Source organism: Astyanax mexicanus, chromosome 5, assembly GCF_023375975.1.
Source record: "Astyanax mexicanus isolate ESR-SI-001 chromosome 5, AstMex3_surface, whole genome shotgun sequence".
Classification (NCBI taxonomy): domain Eukaryota; kingdom Metazoa; phylum Chordata; class Actinopteri; order Characiformes; family Acestrorhamphidae; genus Astyanax; species Astyanax mexicanus.
This window is the reverse complement of record NC_064412.1, coordinates 25634253-25654515: the sequence shown is the minus strand read 5'-3', so window position 1 is coordinate 25654515 and position 20263 is coordinate 25634253. Positions and strand designations below refer to the sequence as shown.

At 36.7% G+C, this 20263-nt stretch overlaps 2 protein-coding genes across 5 annotated transcripts in view; one reads left to right on the top strand and one right to left on the bottom strand.

Annotated features, from left to right (window-relative positions):
• Positions 1-15331, bottom strand: part of shroom2a (shroom family member 2a) — a 52021-nt gene extending 36690 nt beyond the window's left edge. For 2 of the 4 annotated variants that reach the window (XM_049479765.1, XM_049479766.1), the window contains exons 1-2: positions 14000-15331; positions 56-204 (exon numbers count right to left, since the gene is read on the bottom strand). In XM_049479765.1, coding sequence (XP_049335722.1) covers positions 56-204; positions 14000-14227 — 377 coding nt within the window. In that variant the 5' untranslated portion in view covers positions 14228-15331. Of the gene's footprint in view, positions 1-55; positions 205-7882; positions 8166-13999 lie in introns of those variants that run through there. The other 2 variants (XM_015605572.3, XM_049479767.1) reach the window with 2 other exon arrangements.
• lurap1 (leucine rich adaptor protein 1) overlaps positions 1-20263 on the top strand; it is a 230770-nt gene that overhangs the window by 207419 nt on the left and 3088 nt on the right. The window lies entirely within an intron of this gene.

The window sequence follows — 20263 nt, the reverse complement described above, 5'->3', positions numbered from 1 at the left end:
GGAACAGGTGCGTGAGGCCCGGGGGCAGATTTGCGTGTCTGTGAACACAGATTACCTTTTCACCACCAGCGTGAGCGTCTTGTGGGAGCCCTTCACTAAGCAGATAGCCTCCTGCCTGTAGCCACTGAGGGGAACGTCATTGATGTTTATTAGCTCGTCTCCCGCCTGGAGCCTCACAGCCGCAGCTTTACTGCCTTCTTCAACCTGCAGGAGAGACGGGCAGAAACAACTTAGTGCACAGACATATAGTTACTCACTCACACACCAGCGCATAAAATACTGAAAAGAAATGTTTAAACACTCACATACCATCTGGATTTAGAGGATTTTAACAAGCATGTATCTTCTTGACTAGCAGGGGGTCACTAACATCTGCTGCCACTCAGACTATCTTGAAGAGCCACTTTAGCTTAAGTGTGCCTATTTTCCTTAAAAGCATTGTTATGGGTCACAAACATTATCAAAATAAATGAAAAACATTCAGCATCACTTCTCACTCTGTATCGGTTTCTTTAAAAACTGGTAGTTTTCTAGGGACTTAACATTAACTGAGGTGAATAGCTAGTCTGAATAGCTTGATAGATAACTTTGCATTACCTTGAAACTCAGTTGCAATAAAAAAAATAAAAAATCCTTTTTATATTTCATCCATCAACCACTTGTGCTTTCTTAATACTGACATCAACCATAAAAAAAATTGGTCCATTACTTGTTAACATGCAGTGATAAGGGAACATTGATAAGGTTCCATAGAATGGGGGGCAATAAGTGATGTTTAATTTATGTAAAGGTAATGTTCCGCATTACTGAAAGTCTACAATAAAAGCATTTAAAAAACTGTCAATAAGTTTCAAAATATTCTCGGGCTGTACCACAAAGGTTAATATGAGCCTTCAAAATGTTCCCCTAACTGCTGTATACTGATAGTTACATTCTTCTATCCCTCTTAGTCTAAAACAAAAAAGGCTTGCTAGTGCTACATTAACAATATCTCCACGTCTCATCTACAAATGAAGGTCAAATTAGTGTGTGGGTGTAACAGGGTATTCACAGTAGAAAAGGCCAGCAAGTTCAGCTAAGCTGCTAATGATAGCTCTCCAGGCTGCCAAGCTTTATTGCTATTAGAATTCTTGTCTGAACGATCAGAAAGGCATGTTCCTACTTATTTAATCAGCACACTGGGGGTCAGGCCATAAGCTCTGAACAGATCACCAGCAGAGCAGAGTTAGCACCAAGATAATTGTATGCCTTTTAATATTCTCTGATAAAGGGTGGATTTGAGGGGCCCACAGGGAAGGTAAGAGGTTCGGTTCTGAGTGAATTCCTGAAGTGATGCATCATGCCTTGCACTAAAGTGGGAGCTAAATGGGAGAAAATGCTGATGGTTAATTTTTAAACCTTATGCACACTGAACAATGACGTATTCTGGTGAACTGCCTTACATCGTTATGAGACAATCTACTGAGACACTAATGTGTCTACTAGTTACTGAAAATGAAGGCACAATTGTCTGCCACGTTATTAAGTTTGCAACCAGAGCCTGTGTTGTAGACACCAGACTCACCTACTCATTCGGTAGGCCGAACTAAAAACCAAAAGCAATGCAGTTTATTTATTTATTTTTTACTGGATTCTACCAATGAAGTGTGTACTTTGAGCCTGGACAAAGGTGTAAAAGCAAAGTATCTGCAGGGGCAAGAATATGCCCCATATCCCCCAATCTAAAGGGTGTTTGGACAAACAGAATAAAACTGCTGGATCTCAGAAAGCTGAGGGAGAATGGAGGTGGGCTAATCAACAACGGTTAGTACTCTATCATGTTTTACTACACCCAAAATTTCATACCAGAGTAAAATAAAGGGTCCTGTAGATGTTCTTTTCCAGCCTGTCTATCATGTAATTCCTAAATGTAACAGAGTATTCTTGTAATATGTCAGAATAACTAGGAATGCCCTGTGATTCCTAGTCATTTGGAACAGGATGGAGCTATATCACACTGCAAACAGTCAGATGTAGAGGCTTCACTTTTACGTTTTCCACAGCTTTTTCTAAACAAAAATAAAGGAAGCAAGCAAGAATTCTATTTAACATGAGTGTGTCAAGCAGAAAGGGCATTTTACATCAATTTATACATGTATTCCTTTCATTTATTTTACAAACTTTTTCAAGAGAAATTGGTCAATCAACAACTACAAACCCAATGCCTTCCCAGAAAAACTTTGACAGTTTAAATTTGCCAATGCAACATTGTTACTGTAGTTTAACTGTATTAAATGCCTCCCCTAAGGAGCAACTGCAATATTAATTTAGGTTGCAAGTCAAATCCAAAAGCTGTTTGGCTAAACACCTCCGGGAGCTTCCTGAACAACACAACATCTTAAACCATCAAATCCAATGTGTGCTCACTAAAGAATGCACAACAATGGTTATTCCTGTTCTGACTCGTGTACATCCAGGCTGCGCAGTGTTTATTATTTCAGAATGTGCAGGATTGTGCAAGCTTGGGTCCCCTTGGAGAATATGAAACAAGGAAAACGCTTGAGAATGCTAGAACAAGCAGAACTTAAAATAACCATCCAAATGCTAATCTAAAACAGCCTCAAAAATGGATGCCCCCCTCTGGCATTCCGCACCATACTGAGAAAATAAATGCTGGAGAACAATAGAAAAGCATGAGAGCTAACATAAGCACAGTCATCACAGGCCATGTACAAAGCAGAGAAGAGAGAGCACTCATAACCAGGAAACACTGTTTGAGTCCCCACCACACAAAGCACAGTGCTGTTGATTCATTCTGGAATTCTGCTATTCTAGAAGCTTTATAGCACCTTAAACATCTGGATCCAACATCCATGTCCTGCGTTCCCTGAGTGTGCAGTTTGGGAGGGAGGATGTGGCTGGGAGGAATCTGTGTGTTCTGCTGAGTGATGTCCTGTGTACGTCGCTGACAGGGCGCTGAGCTGACAGCTTTAGCCTGTCCTGTAGCAGCCCCCCCATCACACACAGACACACACACACACACACAAAGCTTTTGTCTGCATGCAGCCCTACACAGTACAAATCTGTCTTCTGTTTCCTGGTCATAAATTCATCAGTGTTTACTTAGTGTTTACTTAATTTTTTAAATTAGAATTAAAATGAACACAAACAACAATACAAAAAAGAGTGCACCCATATGTGTGTCAATTGCTGATTAAGCTTGATTGGTCACAAATTAAAATTTCACTATTTATGTTTTTGGACTCCCTAATTTATACAATTAAACATATAGCATTAAACATAGCAGCCACTTAGCAACATACTATCAACCAATTGAGATCCCAAGGCAACAACTTACAATACCATAGCAAACAATCTTCAACACCTTACCAACCACCTAGCAATATCACAGCAACCACTAAACACTAAAACATTTCAAACTTAAGGCCCAATGAAATATATTTTTCGACAAATTATGTTTTTTCTGTTACCGTTTTTAAACAAAAAATGTTATCACACTTTGGATTTTTAGATTTTCAGTTTAGCAAACGGCACCTTTGTATATAATGAAACTGCTGCAATTAAATTTTGCAATTCAGGACACATTTTATAACTATAAATAAAAATGCAATTTGTAACCTAATTTTTTTATTGCAGCAAATCTCTTTTTTTTTTTAAAGGACCCTTTTAGTAATAACTTTAAATCCTTAATTCAATGCAACTGTAGTGCAATGCAATACCTTGACTATTACAATCTTTGGTTGATCAAACAGTTTTGCAACTGAATTACTTGATGAATGGGTGAACAGAAATTCTTCAAAATTATCTAAAATAAACTCTTTACATTGACTCCTATTAAAATTATGAAAGTTTTACATCACTCCTGCAAAGTTCTGTTTTTAAGATACATGTTTTTTTTCCCACAGTGACAAAATCATTTTTTTATTTAGTTTGTAACGGGGAAAACACAGTCAGTCCTTTCTATTCCAGAATCTGAAATAAACCTGGTGAAGCAGGCTGAACTACTACTGCAAGCAATGCAAATGCTGCATGTGTGTGTTAAATGAGTAACTCTTTTACTGTCCGTGACTGTTCTGCATCTCTCAGCTTGTTCAGAGATAATCGTCTGTAAGGGGTGGTTGAAAGAGGTCGATGAAGGGAAAATTCACACAGGTCCATTGTAATGTTTTAGAACATTCCTAAACTAAACTTTATTTTGAAGAACTGTTCATTCGATTTTTCCTGTACTACCACAGTAACAGGATATTGAAGACACTCTCTTAAGGAAGTCCAGACGGAGTGCATCTTATTGCATTATTCACAATATATTGTATCGTGATTGAAAGTCTAACAGTCTATTATTTACTCTGAAACTTATATATGTATTATATATTACATATATAATATTATAATATAATATATATGTATATTATATAATATATGTATTAACTGTTTATGCTAGCAGTTTGTATTCTGAACATCAGTATGTTGCTATATCATATATATTTTCTTACATAATTAAAGTCTTAGTAATTGGCTATTGTTTGCCATTTTACTTTGGGTTTGAAAAATTTAACATTTATTTTGTTGCAGTAGTATATTCTTGAAATAAATAAAATATTTTTATTTATTTTATTTATTTAGGATATAAATATTGTTATATCCTAAACTACTGTGATATTTTAGGACTATATCGCCCAGCCCTTTTTTTAAACACGCTATTTCAACACGTTATGTTGGAACTTGGTTTAATATAATAACAGTTGCATGAATTCTAATCCTGCTTTTTAGGCCTAGTTTGCATTGCCTCATGTTGGCTATGCACCAGATAAACATATGAAAGTGGTCAAAATAATTTAAAATGTAACTTTTAATGTGTCCTATGCAGTTCACACAGCCAACCAAGTAATACATCTTTTACATGTAAAGATAAACACTTGATAATTCCATTTTACCGGCTGTATGAGCACAGCCTTGGACCACTTTGTCTGTTTCAAAGCTGTTTTTAAAAAATTCAGGTGAACTTTACAGCTAAAAGAGGGGAGCAGAACTGCAATCACAAACCTACAAGTGTTTGTTTTAATTCTGTTAATAACTTCACGCTTTTATAGCATTTATTAAATAAAAAGTTTAATTTGTTACAACTCTTAGACATACTTTTAGAGCCAGCTTGTTCTTAACAGGCTTCAACATGATAGGTTACTGTTTAAACCTTTGGTCGACAAACAGCTTTAGCACTTATGAAATGCCTGACTTGCTCTAACCACACCATTCCATAAATGATCATGCTCATATGGAAAACAAAAGACAGATGGGACTTGTAAAAGTCTGCATTTAGGGAGCAGTGTAAAACAGGATTATTTGGGTTTATTGAAATGGGGGATTTAAAATAAACACGAAGACCTTTGGCAAAACCGGTGGTATGAAAAGAATGCAGAGTATTTTAATTAGTTCCAGCCTTCTCTCTTTCCCTCCCTCTAGATACTTTTTCAGCTTATATAAAGCTAGCTTCCTGTCGATTCGTTATTGAGGTACCTTCATCTTGTTTCCTGAAATTAAAAAGCAACTTAAAAACTAGGTAATAAACAAAGGCTCTCTTTTCAGTTGTAATCCAGCAAAACAAGGATAAAGAAAAACACTATTCATCTATAACAAACAGCAATGAGATCAATCCCCTCAACAACAAGGACAAAATAAGAAGTGTAATATTCAGAATAATAGAAGGCATGCTTTAAAAAACCCTGTTCCAAAAAATGAGGGCCTCTTCACAAAACAGGCTGACCTCTGCATAGCCTGTACACATTCTTCATTTAAAAATCAAAGGCAGAATTTCAAGCAAAGGTTTTGACCTTGTCCAGGTTTTTCTAATCCAAGCTAAATTTATCCCAGATGCTAGATCTTGCCATTCCAACATGCTTCAGGCTGTCAAGCTTAATTCAGTACATTTGGGGAATCCAAGAAGCATCAACATTCCATTTCTGTTCCTGGCAGTGCCAGCGTACTCCATGAGCCATAGAGAACACTCAGTGATCACGTGAAAGGACAGAAGAACCAGAAACTGAAAAGTGAAACACTGGACAGAGAAAGATAGGCTGAACAAACATCAACTACAGCAAAGCTATATGCAAGTTTTTGACTGAAGCATACATATAAGAATAACAGTATTATAATTACATCCTTAGAGGGAGTAGGATTCTACTTATTCAGTCATTTGATCAAACTGTTATGATTGCATAAAAGTTAAATGTATAAATGAAAGTGTTTTTATTCCATGACATCTTTTCAAAAAAAATATTTAAACAGTCCTAATGTAGAGTTCCTCCTAACATTGCAATTTATTGTAATGCATTAACTTGTAACCCCATCATGATTTGTATTACCAAGTTCTCGCCAATACACAGTCCTAGTATTTGAAACAATACTAACTAGCACTGTAAAATTAACATTAATTTCATTTTATTGCAGAGGAATCGTCTTTCTTGGCACCCTTTGACACGGTGTTACAGTTCCGAGAACTGTAAGGACAAAAGTAATGTGCAAACATCATCCACATGTTATATCAAACACCAGGGCTTACTCTATTTAGCCAATACAGTAACATAATTGTAATATCAAACAGCTGCAATTAATTCAGCTTGGAAAAATTTGCACCAAAGTTAACTCGCTTCAAGCATACTGCCATGCTCAGCTGTTAGCTAGCATTGATTGAGCCGATAGCTGCATTCTGACTTTCTGAGGTCAATAACAAAATGTAAACTATAGCAAATAATAATGCAAATATCATATTAAAACACAAAACCTTCCCAGCCTAACCAGCACAGTGCTATCGATCTGTTTAAAAAAAGACAGATTAATTCACCAAAAAAAATCTAATTAACACACATACGTGGTAAGTCTTTTTAAGACAACTAAGGTATGTTTTATTTCACTTGGACTTGACTGAGTAAACTTTTGATCATAATACGATAAAATATCAAATTACTGTCAATATTAGCATCTCATTTTAAGAACTTTGCTGGTATATTTTATTGTTACAGAGCAACATATTTCTTAGAGTGTGTTTGAGTAGCCTAAATTCTTCTGAAAAAATCCTCTGGCATGTGTTGGCCTTCTATAAAATGTTTACAATTTTTAGGTAAATAAAGCAAAATCAAACTTAAAACATTCCTAGGATTGCAAAATACACAGTATTTCCATCATCTGGTACTAACTAATGTTCATTACAGGGAGTTTTTAAGTCTGTCAGTTATTAATATATATATAATATTTTGCCCCTCATATTACCGTTGTAATTCAGATCAACTTTATTTTCTTATACGTTTTATTTTCTTGACAACACAATGACAAACAATATTGTGATTTCTATACGTTTTGGCAAATTCTGGAAATGAGCATACAAATCCTAAAAATGTATTAAACATGTTTTTTTTTTTTTTTTTAAATAAACAATGACTTGTCAAGCTGCAAGTCACATAATTTTCTTATCAGTTGGCATGCTTGGCCAGTTACTGGAAATGTCCCTGTGTGTGTCCCTATGTATGGATTAAATCATCTCACACACCTTTTGAAAATTTGTTTTAGACTATCTCAAAACAACAACTACCCCATGACTATTATTTATAGTAACACAAAGATTGGATCTATATTGGAGAAGCTCAGAATTAAGGTACTTTAACATGCCTCTAGAAAACCTGAACCAGGCCGTTCCTATTCTCAAGAACAAAAAATAATTTTTAAATAAATCAATAATTAATAATATTATTAAATTAGTAAAATAGGATTCAAATATTACACACACAAAACAGGAATAAAGATAAAGCAAGGTTAAACAAAATGACTCAAAGACATTATTTAAAAAGGCAAAAACATCTTAATCTAGTAGTACAATATTAACTGATCTCACCAACTGCTGAGGTGTGACAGTCTCTCCAGGGGGTACGGAACAATGCCAACATTTTCTATAAAGCGAGACACTGAGGAGATGAACAACAGAATATCCACTCAGCCCATCAAACCCAAAGTCATTCTCTAATGGAGCCAATGATTTATAAAGTCTTCAGGAAAACGGACCCCCCCCAAAGTTCTTAGCTCCTTAAGAATCTTAGTAATGGCAGGAATTCCACTTCTACAAGTCACATGTTTTCAGAAAGTACAGTGAGTTCACAGTCAATCTAGTGTTTTAGATATTGTGAACCTGCCCCTGTAGAAAAGCCTGGACTTTGGCATAGTTTGAGGTGAAGTGTACTCAGTGAAAGTATACAGCATATTCTTTACCGAAAGTGGGAGTTGCTGCTAAAAAAAAACACCAGCAAACTATCAGAGTTGATCATTAACCAGTCAAAAAACATGGGAGTTTCGGCTGAGCTCTAAATCAGTTGCAAAGAATGTGTTTTAAAAATCAAACAATGCAACATAACCATTTTAGTCTACAGGTGCTGGTCAACGAATTAGAATAATTTGCAATCATGAAATTCTTTGAATGCATTTTTTGTGCAGAAAGCAAATCAGGTGTTCACCGCACCTGTCCTACTCGTTAGACTAATCACAGAACTCGTTACCTGGAAAAAAATTTGCTCAGCTGAGCTTTCCAAAAGGCCCATTTAGGCCATTTAACTGTGACACTGTTGTTTTATTGAATTAGAATAATGGAGAAACCGTTTCATTGAATTAGAATAATTTTTATTATAATTACAATCATCACTTTCTCAGTATTTTGTGGCTGCCCCCTTGGCTTGTATGACTGCCTGAAGTCTCCGCGGCATAGATTTGACCAGCTTGTTGCAAGTTTCTGCACTCACAGCTTCCCAGGCAGTGGCGATGTTCTGCTTCAGTTGGTCAAGCGTAGTAGGCTTTCTGTCGCGAATTTTCCGCTTGAGGATGGCCCAAAGGTTTTCAATGACGTTGAGGTCAGGCGAGTTGGCCGGCAATGCCAAAACTTCAAGCTGTTTTTTAGTGAACCAATCTTTGGTCGACTTTGCCGCATGAGCCGGTGCAAGATCCTGTTGAAATATGAAGTCTTCTTCGCCGAACTGTTCCTCAACAGTCGGAATCAGGAATGTTTCCAGAACATCTTGATATACGGCAGCATTGACAGTCTTCTTGAGGAAGCAGAGTTTCCCTACACCTCGAGCGGACATGCATCCCCAGACCATAACGCTCTGGGGAAACTTGACGGATCTTTTCACGCACTCGTGGTTGTAGGTTTCGCCACCACGACGCCAGACACGAGGAAGGAGATGCAGAAGCGTGATTCGTCACTGAAGACCACTTTCTGCCAGTCTTCAGCAGTCCACTCGCCGTGTTCTTTGGCCCACTTCAGCTGTTTCTCCATTTGTTTCTTGTTCAGCATCGGTTTTACTGCTGGAACGCGAGATTTGAAGCCGAGTTCGCGCAGACGACGGTAAGTGGTTGATCTGGAGACGTCAGCGCCGGTCTGCTTGTTCCACAAGTCGGTGAGCTCGGAAGTGGACTTGAACCGGTTGCTGACTGCGATCTTTCTCAGCTGCTTGTTGTCGCGAGCAGAAGTTTTTTGGACGCCGGAACAGTTGGTGCGCTTGCTGCAGTTTTTCTTGAGAGCTTTGCAGACGGAAGACTGGCTGATGCCGAGCTGCTCAGCAATTTTAGTTTGGGTCAAGCCTTGTTGGCGAAGGGCTTGAATTTGAGCCACTATTCCGGTTGAGAGGTCGCGCTGCTTACCCATGATTGATTTTACAACTTAGAAATTCTACTCAACCCTGACTTTATACTGCACAGTGAACACTTCACAGAAAACAAAAATTTGAGCATTTATTCTAATTCAATGAAACGGTTTCTCCATTATTCTAATTCAATAAAACAACAGTGTCACAGTTAAATGGCCTAAATGGGCCTTTTGGAAAGCTCCGCTGAGCAAATTGTTTTCCAGGTAACGAGTTCTGTGATTAGTCTAACGAGTAGGACAGGTGCGGTGAACACCTGATTTGCTTTCTGCACAAAAAATGCATTCAAAGAATTTCATGATTGCACTTTAAAATTATTCTAATTCGTTGACCAGCACCTGTATAGGACACAGACACTCTGGGCTTGTTTTCCAGATGCAGACTACCCACCCCATCTCAGACTATTTCCTATGCAAATTCCTCTATAATCTTATATTTCAATGCTGTGTTTAATTTGTGTCCAGAAAAGCATTCCTTCATATATCATTACAATTAACCGTATCAAAAATAATTTTATATATATATATTTTTTTTTACAAAAAATTTCACTGATTCAGAAGGACTAATCTTGAAAATGTAGGTAAGTTATGAAAGAACGCTAAATCAGGCTTATTATTCTTATCAATGAAATCAGAAAACTGGCATTTTCTACTACAGGTTACAATCATTTCAGCATATAGATGTTTCTAAACCCAAAGACAGTATATTTTAGGGGTGAAACGATTACTCGAGTAACTCGATTCACAAAATTGATCGATTAATTTTCTGTGCCTCGAGTAATCGTTTATTTAATTAATAAACTCAGCGCGCGGTATTTTCGCGACTTTTATTTTGACAACGCGCTCAGCGTTACGTCACCCTGCCCGGGAACAAGGAGACGGAGGTTTGAGCAGCGGCAAAAATGGAAGTGGCGAGAGAAAACAGCGATTTTAAAGGAATAAAAGCATTTTATGTTCGAACTGTGTGACCTGTACTCGGTGCAGTGCCAAAACAGCGCGTTTTAATGCTGCACCATCTGAGCCGAGGACACCCGAGACGCGAGGACGCCGAGAGAGCAGGTAAATATAACTTATAATAAATCAATGAGATTAACATTAATGTGAATTAATAACAAAACGACAGCGCTTTGGAGTGTGAATTAATAGAAGCACTGTCTATAATGTGTGGTTAGTTTATTAGAACAGAGTTCATACAGGCTTTATGTAAACAGTAAACACAGCGCTGTGGAGCTCAGAATATAAACAATAAAAATGTTAAAAGTTAGCTAAACTGAAGTTACTTTGGCTGGAAACTAAATGCTTGATTTCTTCATCTAAGAGTACATTTGGCCAGTGAGACAAAAAAGTATGAACACTGTTGTTCATATAAGGAAGTGTGTCTCTTATTTATTGGGTAAAATATTGATTACCACTAGTGTCTAATGTGCCCCAATGCGATCGGTGTCAATCTTAATAAATGCACGGCCATGAACTTATTATTAGAGTTATTAGTCTTAGTGATGTAATTAGACCCAAATAGTCCAACATATAAATAAAGAAAAAAGCAACATTTGTAATACTTGTGTGTCACAATTATTGCACAGGTCCTGATATATTTTGGAGAAGCGGCTTGGTGGTAAAAGAATGCAGCACACTGATCCAACACTGGCAGAACTGACAACGTCTCAGAAGCTAAGATGCACAACACAAAGACGATGTTTATGCCTTTTTTATTGATTTATACCCTATATTTGTTATTTACAAGAAATCCAAATGTGAAAGTAATGTAATTAAATTTATTTTTTTATTGTGGTATTTATTTATTTATTGTGTTTTATTTATTTGTATTTGCAATTTGGAAATGTTGTGAATTTAAAAATATAACTTATCTAAAAAAGGAAACCAATTGGTCATTCATTATTGAGTAAAATTCCTTTTTAATTGCTCTTTAACAAAAAAAATGTTTTATCCGATTACTCGATTAATCGAATCGATTTTTCAGTAGAGTACCCGATTACAAAAAGAATCGATAGCTGCAGCCCTAGTATATTTTACTGCCAAAAAAGGTACAACTTTTTTTCTGTCACATTAGAACCAAGCTAGGAGTGAAATTTAAAGAAAACACTTGCTAATTTTTAGCCATTTTAAAACCACAGATGACAACAGAGAAAGATAAAGAATTAAAAAAAGAGCGCTGTAAGTCACTCTCTCCACGTGCGACAGGAACAGGGAAAAAGCCAAGAAAGAGAAGGAGAAGGAAGTGCAGGAGGACAAAACAAAACTAACCCACGGTTACAGTCCTAATGATGCTTCTTCTACCAGGTGCATCCCTTTTTATCCAAATCTTAGGCAACATATTAAAAAAAAAGTCCTGGTTTAAAAAAAATGAAGCAATACATGTGTTTACAGGTGACGTGTGTAAGTGAAGGATAAAGTGGAGGGTCCTGAGCTGTGGAGATATGCTGATCGGTGCTAAAAGGCGACAAATCATTACTCACTGTCAATGTTTATACAAGCAAAGACAAAACACTTCCTGGGTGGAAGAGGCAGCAGTTAACCAACCAACAGTGAACAGTAACCTGAACCATGTCTCTGGTTTAAGTGGCACTATTTAGGCCTGTCAATGTAAATATGTTATCAACTTATCATACGATATATGGAAATTACCTCAATAAAGTTTTCCAATCTCCCAATCTCAATATTGCCAACAGTTTTTTTTTTTAGAGAAAACTTGGTAACATGAATGAGCCAGTAAAATTTGACTTTGTTTAAAAACAGTTTTTAATTAAATTAGTTACTGAATTTTTTAATAATTAAAATTTATTGATATAGCACTGCTTGTAAATGGTCTTTAATTGACAATAATATTATTAAAAGAAAAATAATTAGCGCAGTAGCACAATTTGGAGAAAAAATAAAAGATCGAGATCTTGGGACATGGATGTCTATCAGTACTTAAAAAGCACACTGATGAAGTGTAAGAGTAACAAGAGAAAGAGTAACAAGTCCTGTTTAACTGGATGAAGTGCGGCACATTTTGAATAAAAATGTGTATTTTTATTTTAAAAATAAAATAAATAACAGCAAATGATGTGGTGTTGCTGCAGTTGGTCAGGTCTAGGTTCAGCAACAGTATGTGCTAAAATAATGGGGTCAGCTGACTACCTGAATATAGATCAGGTTATTCCATCAATTATTTTTTCCTCCCTGATGCACAGGCAGAGTAGATAATATTATATTATATTTTAGGGGGGGGGTTACAATTTTGAAGGCTTGGAAGTCTCTGTTGACATAGTAAACATACATTTAGATTTTAACTAACCAGGTGTTTTAGAGCAAGAAAGCACCCAGACCATGCAAGTTAGGAGGTCTCCAACAAGACCAGAGATGAAAACCACTGCTTCATCATGATTAGTCTTCATCACAAATGTGGTCTGCACAATGCAAATTACATTATACAAACACTGTTTTAGTACGTTTACAACGTGACTGTAAGAATATAGAACGGTCAAACATATTTCTTCACATATTCTTGCACATAAACGTATTTTTTATGAACAACTTGTATGTCTCATTGTATTGGACGTAGATATAACGTGTAACATAATATTAAAGATTAATAAGTGAGTAAAAAGGTAAGTAAATAAATAAAGAAATAAATAAGGTATGGCACTGAATGAAAAATTTGGTTTGTTGCCTGAGGGAAACACTTCACCATAAAGGCTTAAATATTGTAACATGATAGCGTTTTCCCTGTCGCCCAGACCTGTACCACAATTAACCCTTTCAAACCCCACTGCGTCCATTACAATGGAAATGTATGTATATTCGTTTTTTAAAGTTGTGTTACACATAACACTAATTGATACTCACTGCTGTCCATCAGAAGAGAGCATGAACCAGCCAACGAACAAGTTTGCAAACCAATGAAACAATAGCTAAGCTTTAATCATGTTTTTTATTTTACTGTGTAGGAATGGTTTGTAACAAAATAGGTCAATAATATCCAATATAAATGTAAATAAAAATGTTACACAGGCTCTTCAGGGGGTACGGAACATTGGCAACATTTCCTATAAAGCAAGACTGTAAGGAGGTAAACAACAGAATATCCACTCAGTCTATCAAACCCAAAGTCATTCTCTAATGGTGCCAATGATAATTGGATTTACCTGTTTTTGTATTAAGGTATTACTTTCTTATTTTGTGTGAATTACAGGTAGAAAACAGCATTTTTATATTTTTCCACCACAGGAACATAACTCAGGATTTAAATGGTTAACTGGATTACACCATAGCTTCCAAACAAAAGTGCAATGAAATGAGATGAGATGTAGAATGTACCTTGGTGATGATGAGCGGTTCTCCATGCTCTCGACCTCCTCTGAGGGTAAAACCCCATGGTGCTCCACCACACAGAGAGACAGCGATTAATCTCCAACCCTCTCCAGATTCACCACTGCTGCTGCTGCACTGATGTACAGTCCGGCCTGGGTCATAAATCAGTCCATCATCTCCATCAGTGAATCTAGAGCCCAGGTTATGGTCATCTATAGTGTCCATTCCGTACATATTTAATGCCTGGCACTTTAGAGAAACGAATTCGACACCTAATTCATCCCCTGAGGGAATAAAAAAGGGGTGAGCAGCGAATTTCCTCCAAAAAAATAAAAAATTAAATAAAAAACCGAAGTCGCTGGAGGCTACATATGGTCACTTCTGCGTTATAGCACCTGTTTAACCGCAAGACACTTGGCTAATGCTCTTAAATGGTAGAATTAAACAACAGGATGTCGACTTGTGAGAGTAAATGACCCATCTTTCGGCTTCCTGCCAGTCTAAAATGTGGCTCCTCGTCTTTGCTCCCCTCAGCTTCTCAATTAAAGTGTTTATTAATTAAAGTGTCCCCAAAAAAGAGATGAAGTGCCAGGAAAATATTTTTTTCCGTCGAAAATATAGTTAGCAGCTTGTCACAGTCAGGTCCTTGGCATTAAAGATTTAAAATGTATTAGCTAGTTCAGAGACCTAAAAAAAACAAAGAAAAACAAGGAAAAAACAGTTTTATAGATAGAAATTTCATTTACTGTGTATGTAAACTAAATGTTGAGTCGCTTTAGTAACCTAGTTACCTAGCAATTAATTTTCCAAGCTAACTGTAGCTAGCTAGGTTAGCTTGACGGCGCAAAATTAACACTAACCGAACTAAGTTAAGTAACGTTACATCTCGATATTTCCAATTAAACAGGACGCTAATTAATTAAAAACTGTCGTTTAAATAAAAACGATTGAAAGCAAGTTATCGTTGCCGAGAATAAACTTAATGTAACCAGCTACATCCTAGAACAAAAACTGAAGCAGAGTGTGAACCGGGCCGGTAACGTTACCAAGCTAACATTAGGCTAACTAAAGCTAGCTAACTACCTCGCTTCTCAGCCAAAAAACAAACGCCAGCTAACCTAACTTACCTTACTTCACCTAACGTTAGTTAACCTACCTTACTGAGCTTAAGTTACGTCTAACAATTATACGCACAGTTCTCTAACTTGTCTAAAAGTGTCGCCGTCGAAAAGGAAAGCGAACTGAACCCAAATAAACTGCCTTCTTACACTTGGAAGCCGTAGCCACTTGTTGCTGTTTCCCAGCCTCCTCAAACCCGAGAGAGACAACCTGGAATGGCCAGTAGAGGCGCGGCTGGGAAAACCTACCTGTGTCCGTGAAAATTTCCCCACCCGTATTCCGGAAAGTCCCGCCTTCCTTTCCAATGATTGGCTAGAAATTTTAGAGGTTCACTCAGTTTTGTTGTTTTAAACTGTTGATTAATCTATTCACTAATCATTAAAATGAATTTCTGATTATTATATCCGAAGCAAAACATCACCCCGTTGCTCGAATAAGCCCAAATAAATAAATACGTTATAAGCCCGCACTGTCCCGATACCTATACTCCAGAAACCAGAAACCTCCGCATAATGCGCTGTGATTGGCTGCTGCTTGTGAGAGTACGATATGCCAGCCAATCACAGATCAGAAGGCGGTACTATCCGTAAAACGGGTACACAAATCAAGCAGGCGTGAGTGTAAAATAAGGTCTAACTGAGGTGCAGTGTCTCCCCCTTCTGTGTACTCACAGAACTTACAGATTCGGATAATCCCTCATCATTGGAGTAAATAAATTTAACTCATAACAAAATGATTAAATTATTAATATTTGTTTAATTATCATGTTTTGTTAGTTATAAAAAAAGGTATTTAAATATACTAGTATACTTTTATACTCATCACGTTATAGAAAAGTAAATTATTAAGTGTAACATATGGTTACATATTCTTAAAATGTAATTAGGCTACTTTCGCATTTCTATCGAAAGCAATGTTTTGACAGGCCTGGAATTTAGCGTTTAGCGTTCAGTCATGTGTTTAGCTTCAGACTGAGCCACATTTTTTGTAATAATAATTTTTTTCTTGTCAGTCAGTGAAATTTGAGATGTTTGAGCAGGCACATTTTTGTTATATAATACTTTTGTTAGAGTAAGCAGTATTTTAGTGCATCTTATAGTTTTTCAAAGTTATTTATTCTATTCATCCTACTTTTCAAATGAAATACTGATGAATGCGGATTAGGACCAGATTTTTTTATCTGCTCTTTGCTTGTTTTTAATTGTATTTTTTTGGTGTAAAAAGTACAAAAACGAAGCTTAATTTGGCTTCTAATTCTAACTCTCTGATCCACCTTAACAGACAAAATAGAAGAGACTCAGATTTGAGTAAAAGTACAAGTGCTCTATCAAAAAAGTGACTTGAGTAAAAGTGTAAATGTTCTTTAACGTCCTAAGACAAGACCTCTCGCATGGCATGCATTTTTTATTTCTCGTTGCTATTTGGGCTAATTGGCACCTGTTTAGTGTAAAAACAAAAAAATATCTTTTTACATAATGTAGTTTCTGAGAAAAATTAGGTCCACATATGAGGATTTTAGTTTCATATTTTGATAGAACACAATAAAGGTGCAGTTAGTAGCTGCAAAATAAAAGTAGAAACAGTTATTGTGCCCCTTTGAGTAATATGGCTTATTTAAAGTGTTGCTTTAACAAGAAGACATAACAAAGTAAAAAAAAAAAACATTCACTGTATTTAAGGTTCATTTAAATTTCTGAACCAAAACGCATCTGTAAGGTGTTAAACTCTTCCCCCACCACTAGAAGACAGTATAATGGCCTCATAAGAGGACACCAGGCCCTTGTAGAACACAATTTAGTGTTGTGGTTTAAACAACACAAAATGTGATGTCTACACATGTGGACACCAGGTCCTGGGAAGCTAAGCACCACACCTAAAGTGGAGCTTTTTTGTGCTTAAGTAAAAAAAAATAGCAAAGTAATGTGGAAGTAGAAAGAAAAAATATTACTCCAGTAGATACAGATACAGCATTTTAGTAATTAAGTAGAGCAGTGATGTAGTTCTACTTCGTTACTATTCATCTCTGCACTTTAAACAGTGCAGAAGATACACTGTGTACAAGCAGTAGCTTAACTGTTGCATTATTTAAGGTGGTACAGAAGGTTTGAGTTGAGGACAACTTTAGCTTACCGTAGCTTAGCTCCAAGCCGTGTTGTGAATATGATTCAACAACAACAGGCAGTACACAGAACAACAATTTAAAGTGTTTGTTAGTTAATATTTCAGAAAATATTTTTTTTATATACTATTTCATAAAGTATGTGTCTATTTTCTGAGATTTTTATACATGACACCAGAACCACCTTGCTTGGCTGTAATACATTGCTGTGCAAAATTCTATCCCATTCCTTGATGGCATAGTTAAAATTTGTTAAAAGTGCCATATTTCAGAATGCCCAGGGTGAACAGGCTACTCAACAAAAGTCAATTTCAGACGGTATTACTCCTTTAATACTGGGCATGTTTTCTTTACTTACAAATCCTGAGCAGCTGCATCACTGCCTGGTTTGGGACCTGCACCGTCTCTGACCGCAAGACCCTCCAGCGTATTGTGAGGACAGCTGAGAGGATCATCGGCGTCTCTCTCCCCTCCATCACGGACATTTACACCATCCGCAGCATCCGCAAAGCAACCAGCATTGTGAATGACCCTACCCATCCTTCACACGAATTGTTCTCCCTCCTGCCTTCGGGAAGAAGGTACCGCAGCATCCGGTCCAGCACGACCAGATTCTGCAACAGCTTCTACCCCCAAGCCATCAGACTCCTCAACTGCAGAGACTGAACTGATGGTTTTTCTGTACATGCACACACACTCTTACCCCACTTACCCCAGAAAATGGAAAGCACTAAAAACCCTACTACCTCACTGGACTCTATTGCACACTGTGTAATAGAGGTAATTACTACCTCACTGGTCTTTTTTGCACACTGCATAATGTGCACACTGACTTGTTATTTATTATTCTTTTTCTGTATTGTGTTGTATTGTTCTGTCTACACTGTGTTTATGTGCACCATGGTCCTTGGAGGAACGTTGTTTCGTTTCACTGTGTACTCTGTATATAGCTGAAATGACAATAAAAACCACTTTGACTCTGACTTTGACACATTCCCATAATTCAGAAACTCTTCTTAAATTAGCCATAGATTTCCACGATCTCACTTCATTATGTCCAGTTGTTTCTGCTATGTTATTTGTTGGGCTGTCTGGTGTCGACCAAAAGAGGATGGGTTCCACTTGTTGAGTCTTGGTCCCGCCCAAGGTTTCTTCCTCTCATTTTGATGAAGCTTTTTCTTGTGAATGTCGCTACTGTCGCTTACTCAAAAGAGACTTGGATCAGGGTCTTGTGACAACATTTGTTATACAAAGTACTATATAAATGAATTTGAGCTGAACTGAATGTGTATACAACAGTACAATTCTGTGGCCTGGTACCAATCATAATAGTTTAGTCATTTCTGAAATAAAGCACAGCATTACTGTGAAGAACATCTCTAACTGGTGACAGCGTGTGAAGAGCTGGTCCAGGCAGTGAGACAATCCTACCCCCATAATCCTTTAACATCAAGTGCTGATTGTTTGAGCCAAAACAAACAAACAAACAGCGAGTTGCAGTGTAAAACACTTCCGGAGCTGCCCCTGTAAAATATCAAGGCAATAATCAGTCTGAGAGTGTGAGAATAGTAAAGCCAAGCGTGAAATTATAATTGACCCCCTGCACTATATGCAGTAAAGAAACTGACATCATTGATTTGGACACACAGTGAACAGTATGAGCCATAATGACCACTCTCTAATCTCTTATCCACTCTAAGTAGTTTAATTTGTTCAGCTGCACTTACTCCAATTTAACCCCATTTGAATTTCATGAGGAGATCTTTTACACAGCCCCCTGCAGTGTTGTTTAATTCATTTCAATTCAATAAACTGTGTGCTTACAATAACACCAGTGGAATCTTATTCTTACATAAAGATACAGTATCAGACTTTGTGGAGACTCCTGCTGGCTTTACATATCCTGCTTCATTTCCATGTAATGCAGTGTATACCATCTATGCTCAAAAAGGCTAAGCATGGCAGAGTGTGGATGAGCCTGTTAGCCAGACTGTCACACCCTTTACATAACACATCTGTGAACTATCAGAGTGTATCAGAGAAGTCAGGAGTAAACAGGCTGGCCTACAGGAATAGCTGAAAATGACTTCTGGATTTAATATGCTCTGAATTAAACTGTAAATAAAGCTCTAGGATACACCAGTTTACCCTCAGTTCACCCTATATACAGCTCTGGAAAAAATAAAGGAGTGGCATAAAGTTATCCAAAAGCAGTGTGTAAGACTGGTGGAGGAGAACATGCCAAGATGCATGAAAACTGTGATTAAAAACCAGGGTAAACCTTATAAATATGAATTTTTTTCTTTGCATTATTTGAGGTCTGAAAGCTCTGCATCTTTTTTTGTTATTTCAGCCATTTTTCATTTTTTGCAAATAAATGCTCTAAATGACAATATTTTTATTTGGAATTTGGGAGAAATGTTGTCCGTAGTTTACAAAATAAAACAACACTGTTCATTTTACTCAAACTTATACCTATAAATAGCAAAATCTGAAAAACTGATTCAGAAACTGAAGTGGTCTTTTAATTTTTTCACTTTCACAATTCTTTCCACTGGTTCAGCGTTGTTCACCCTCTTGGTGTTGGGTTAGAGGATGAATAAGGTCTTCACTAGTGGGCTGCTATATTAAGGAACCTCTGCTCAATGCTTATGGTTATTCCTGTCTCTCTCCTGGTTATAATAAAGCTATATAATTGCTACCCAACAGCTGGATTTCGTATTGCTAAGACCTGGATGCACCATATACTTTTTAACTTTTTATCATCCACAGAGTGTTTTCATTTGAAAATATATGTGAGATATTTGATTGAACCATCGTGTTATATGTAATTAATTTCTTTTAATTAACCTTTTAATAGCTTTTTTTGCTTTTTTTTTCAGAAATTATCCAATTCATATGTAGTGTCTGATGTATTGTTCTTTATTTCTGTATTTGTTTTTATATTTATATTACATATTAAACACAACAGGTAATACAATGCAATTTAAGAAACTTAGTGAGCCACACAGATGAAGCTGTTTCTTGGTTTA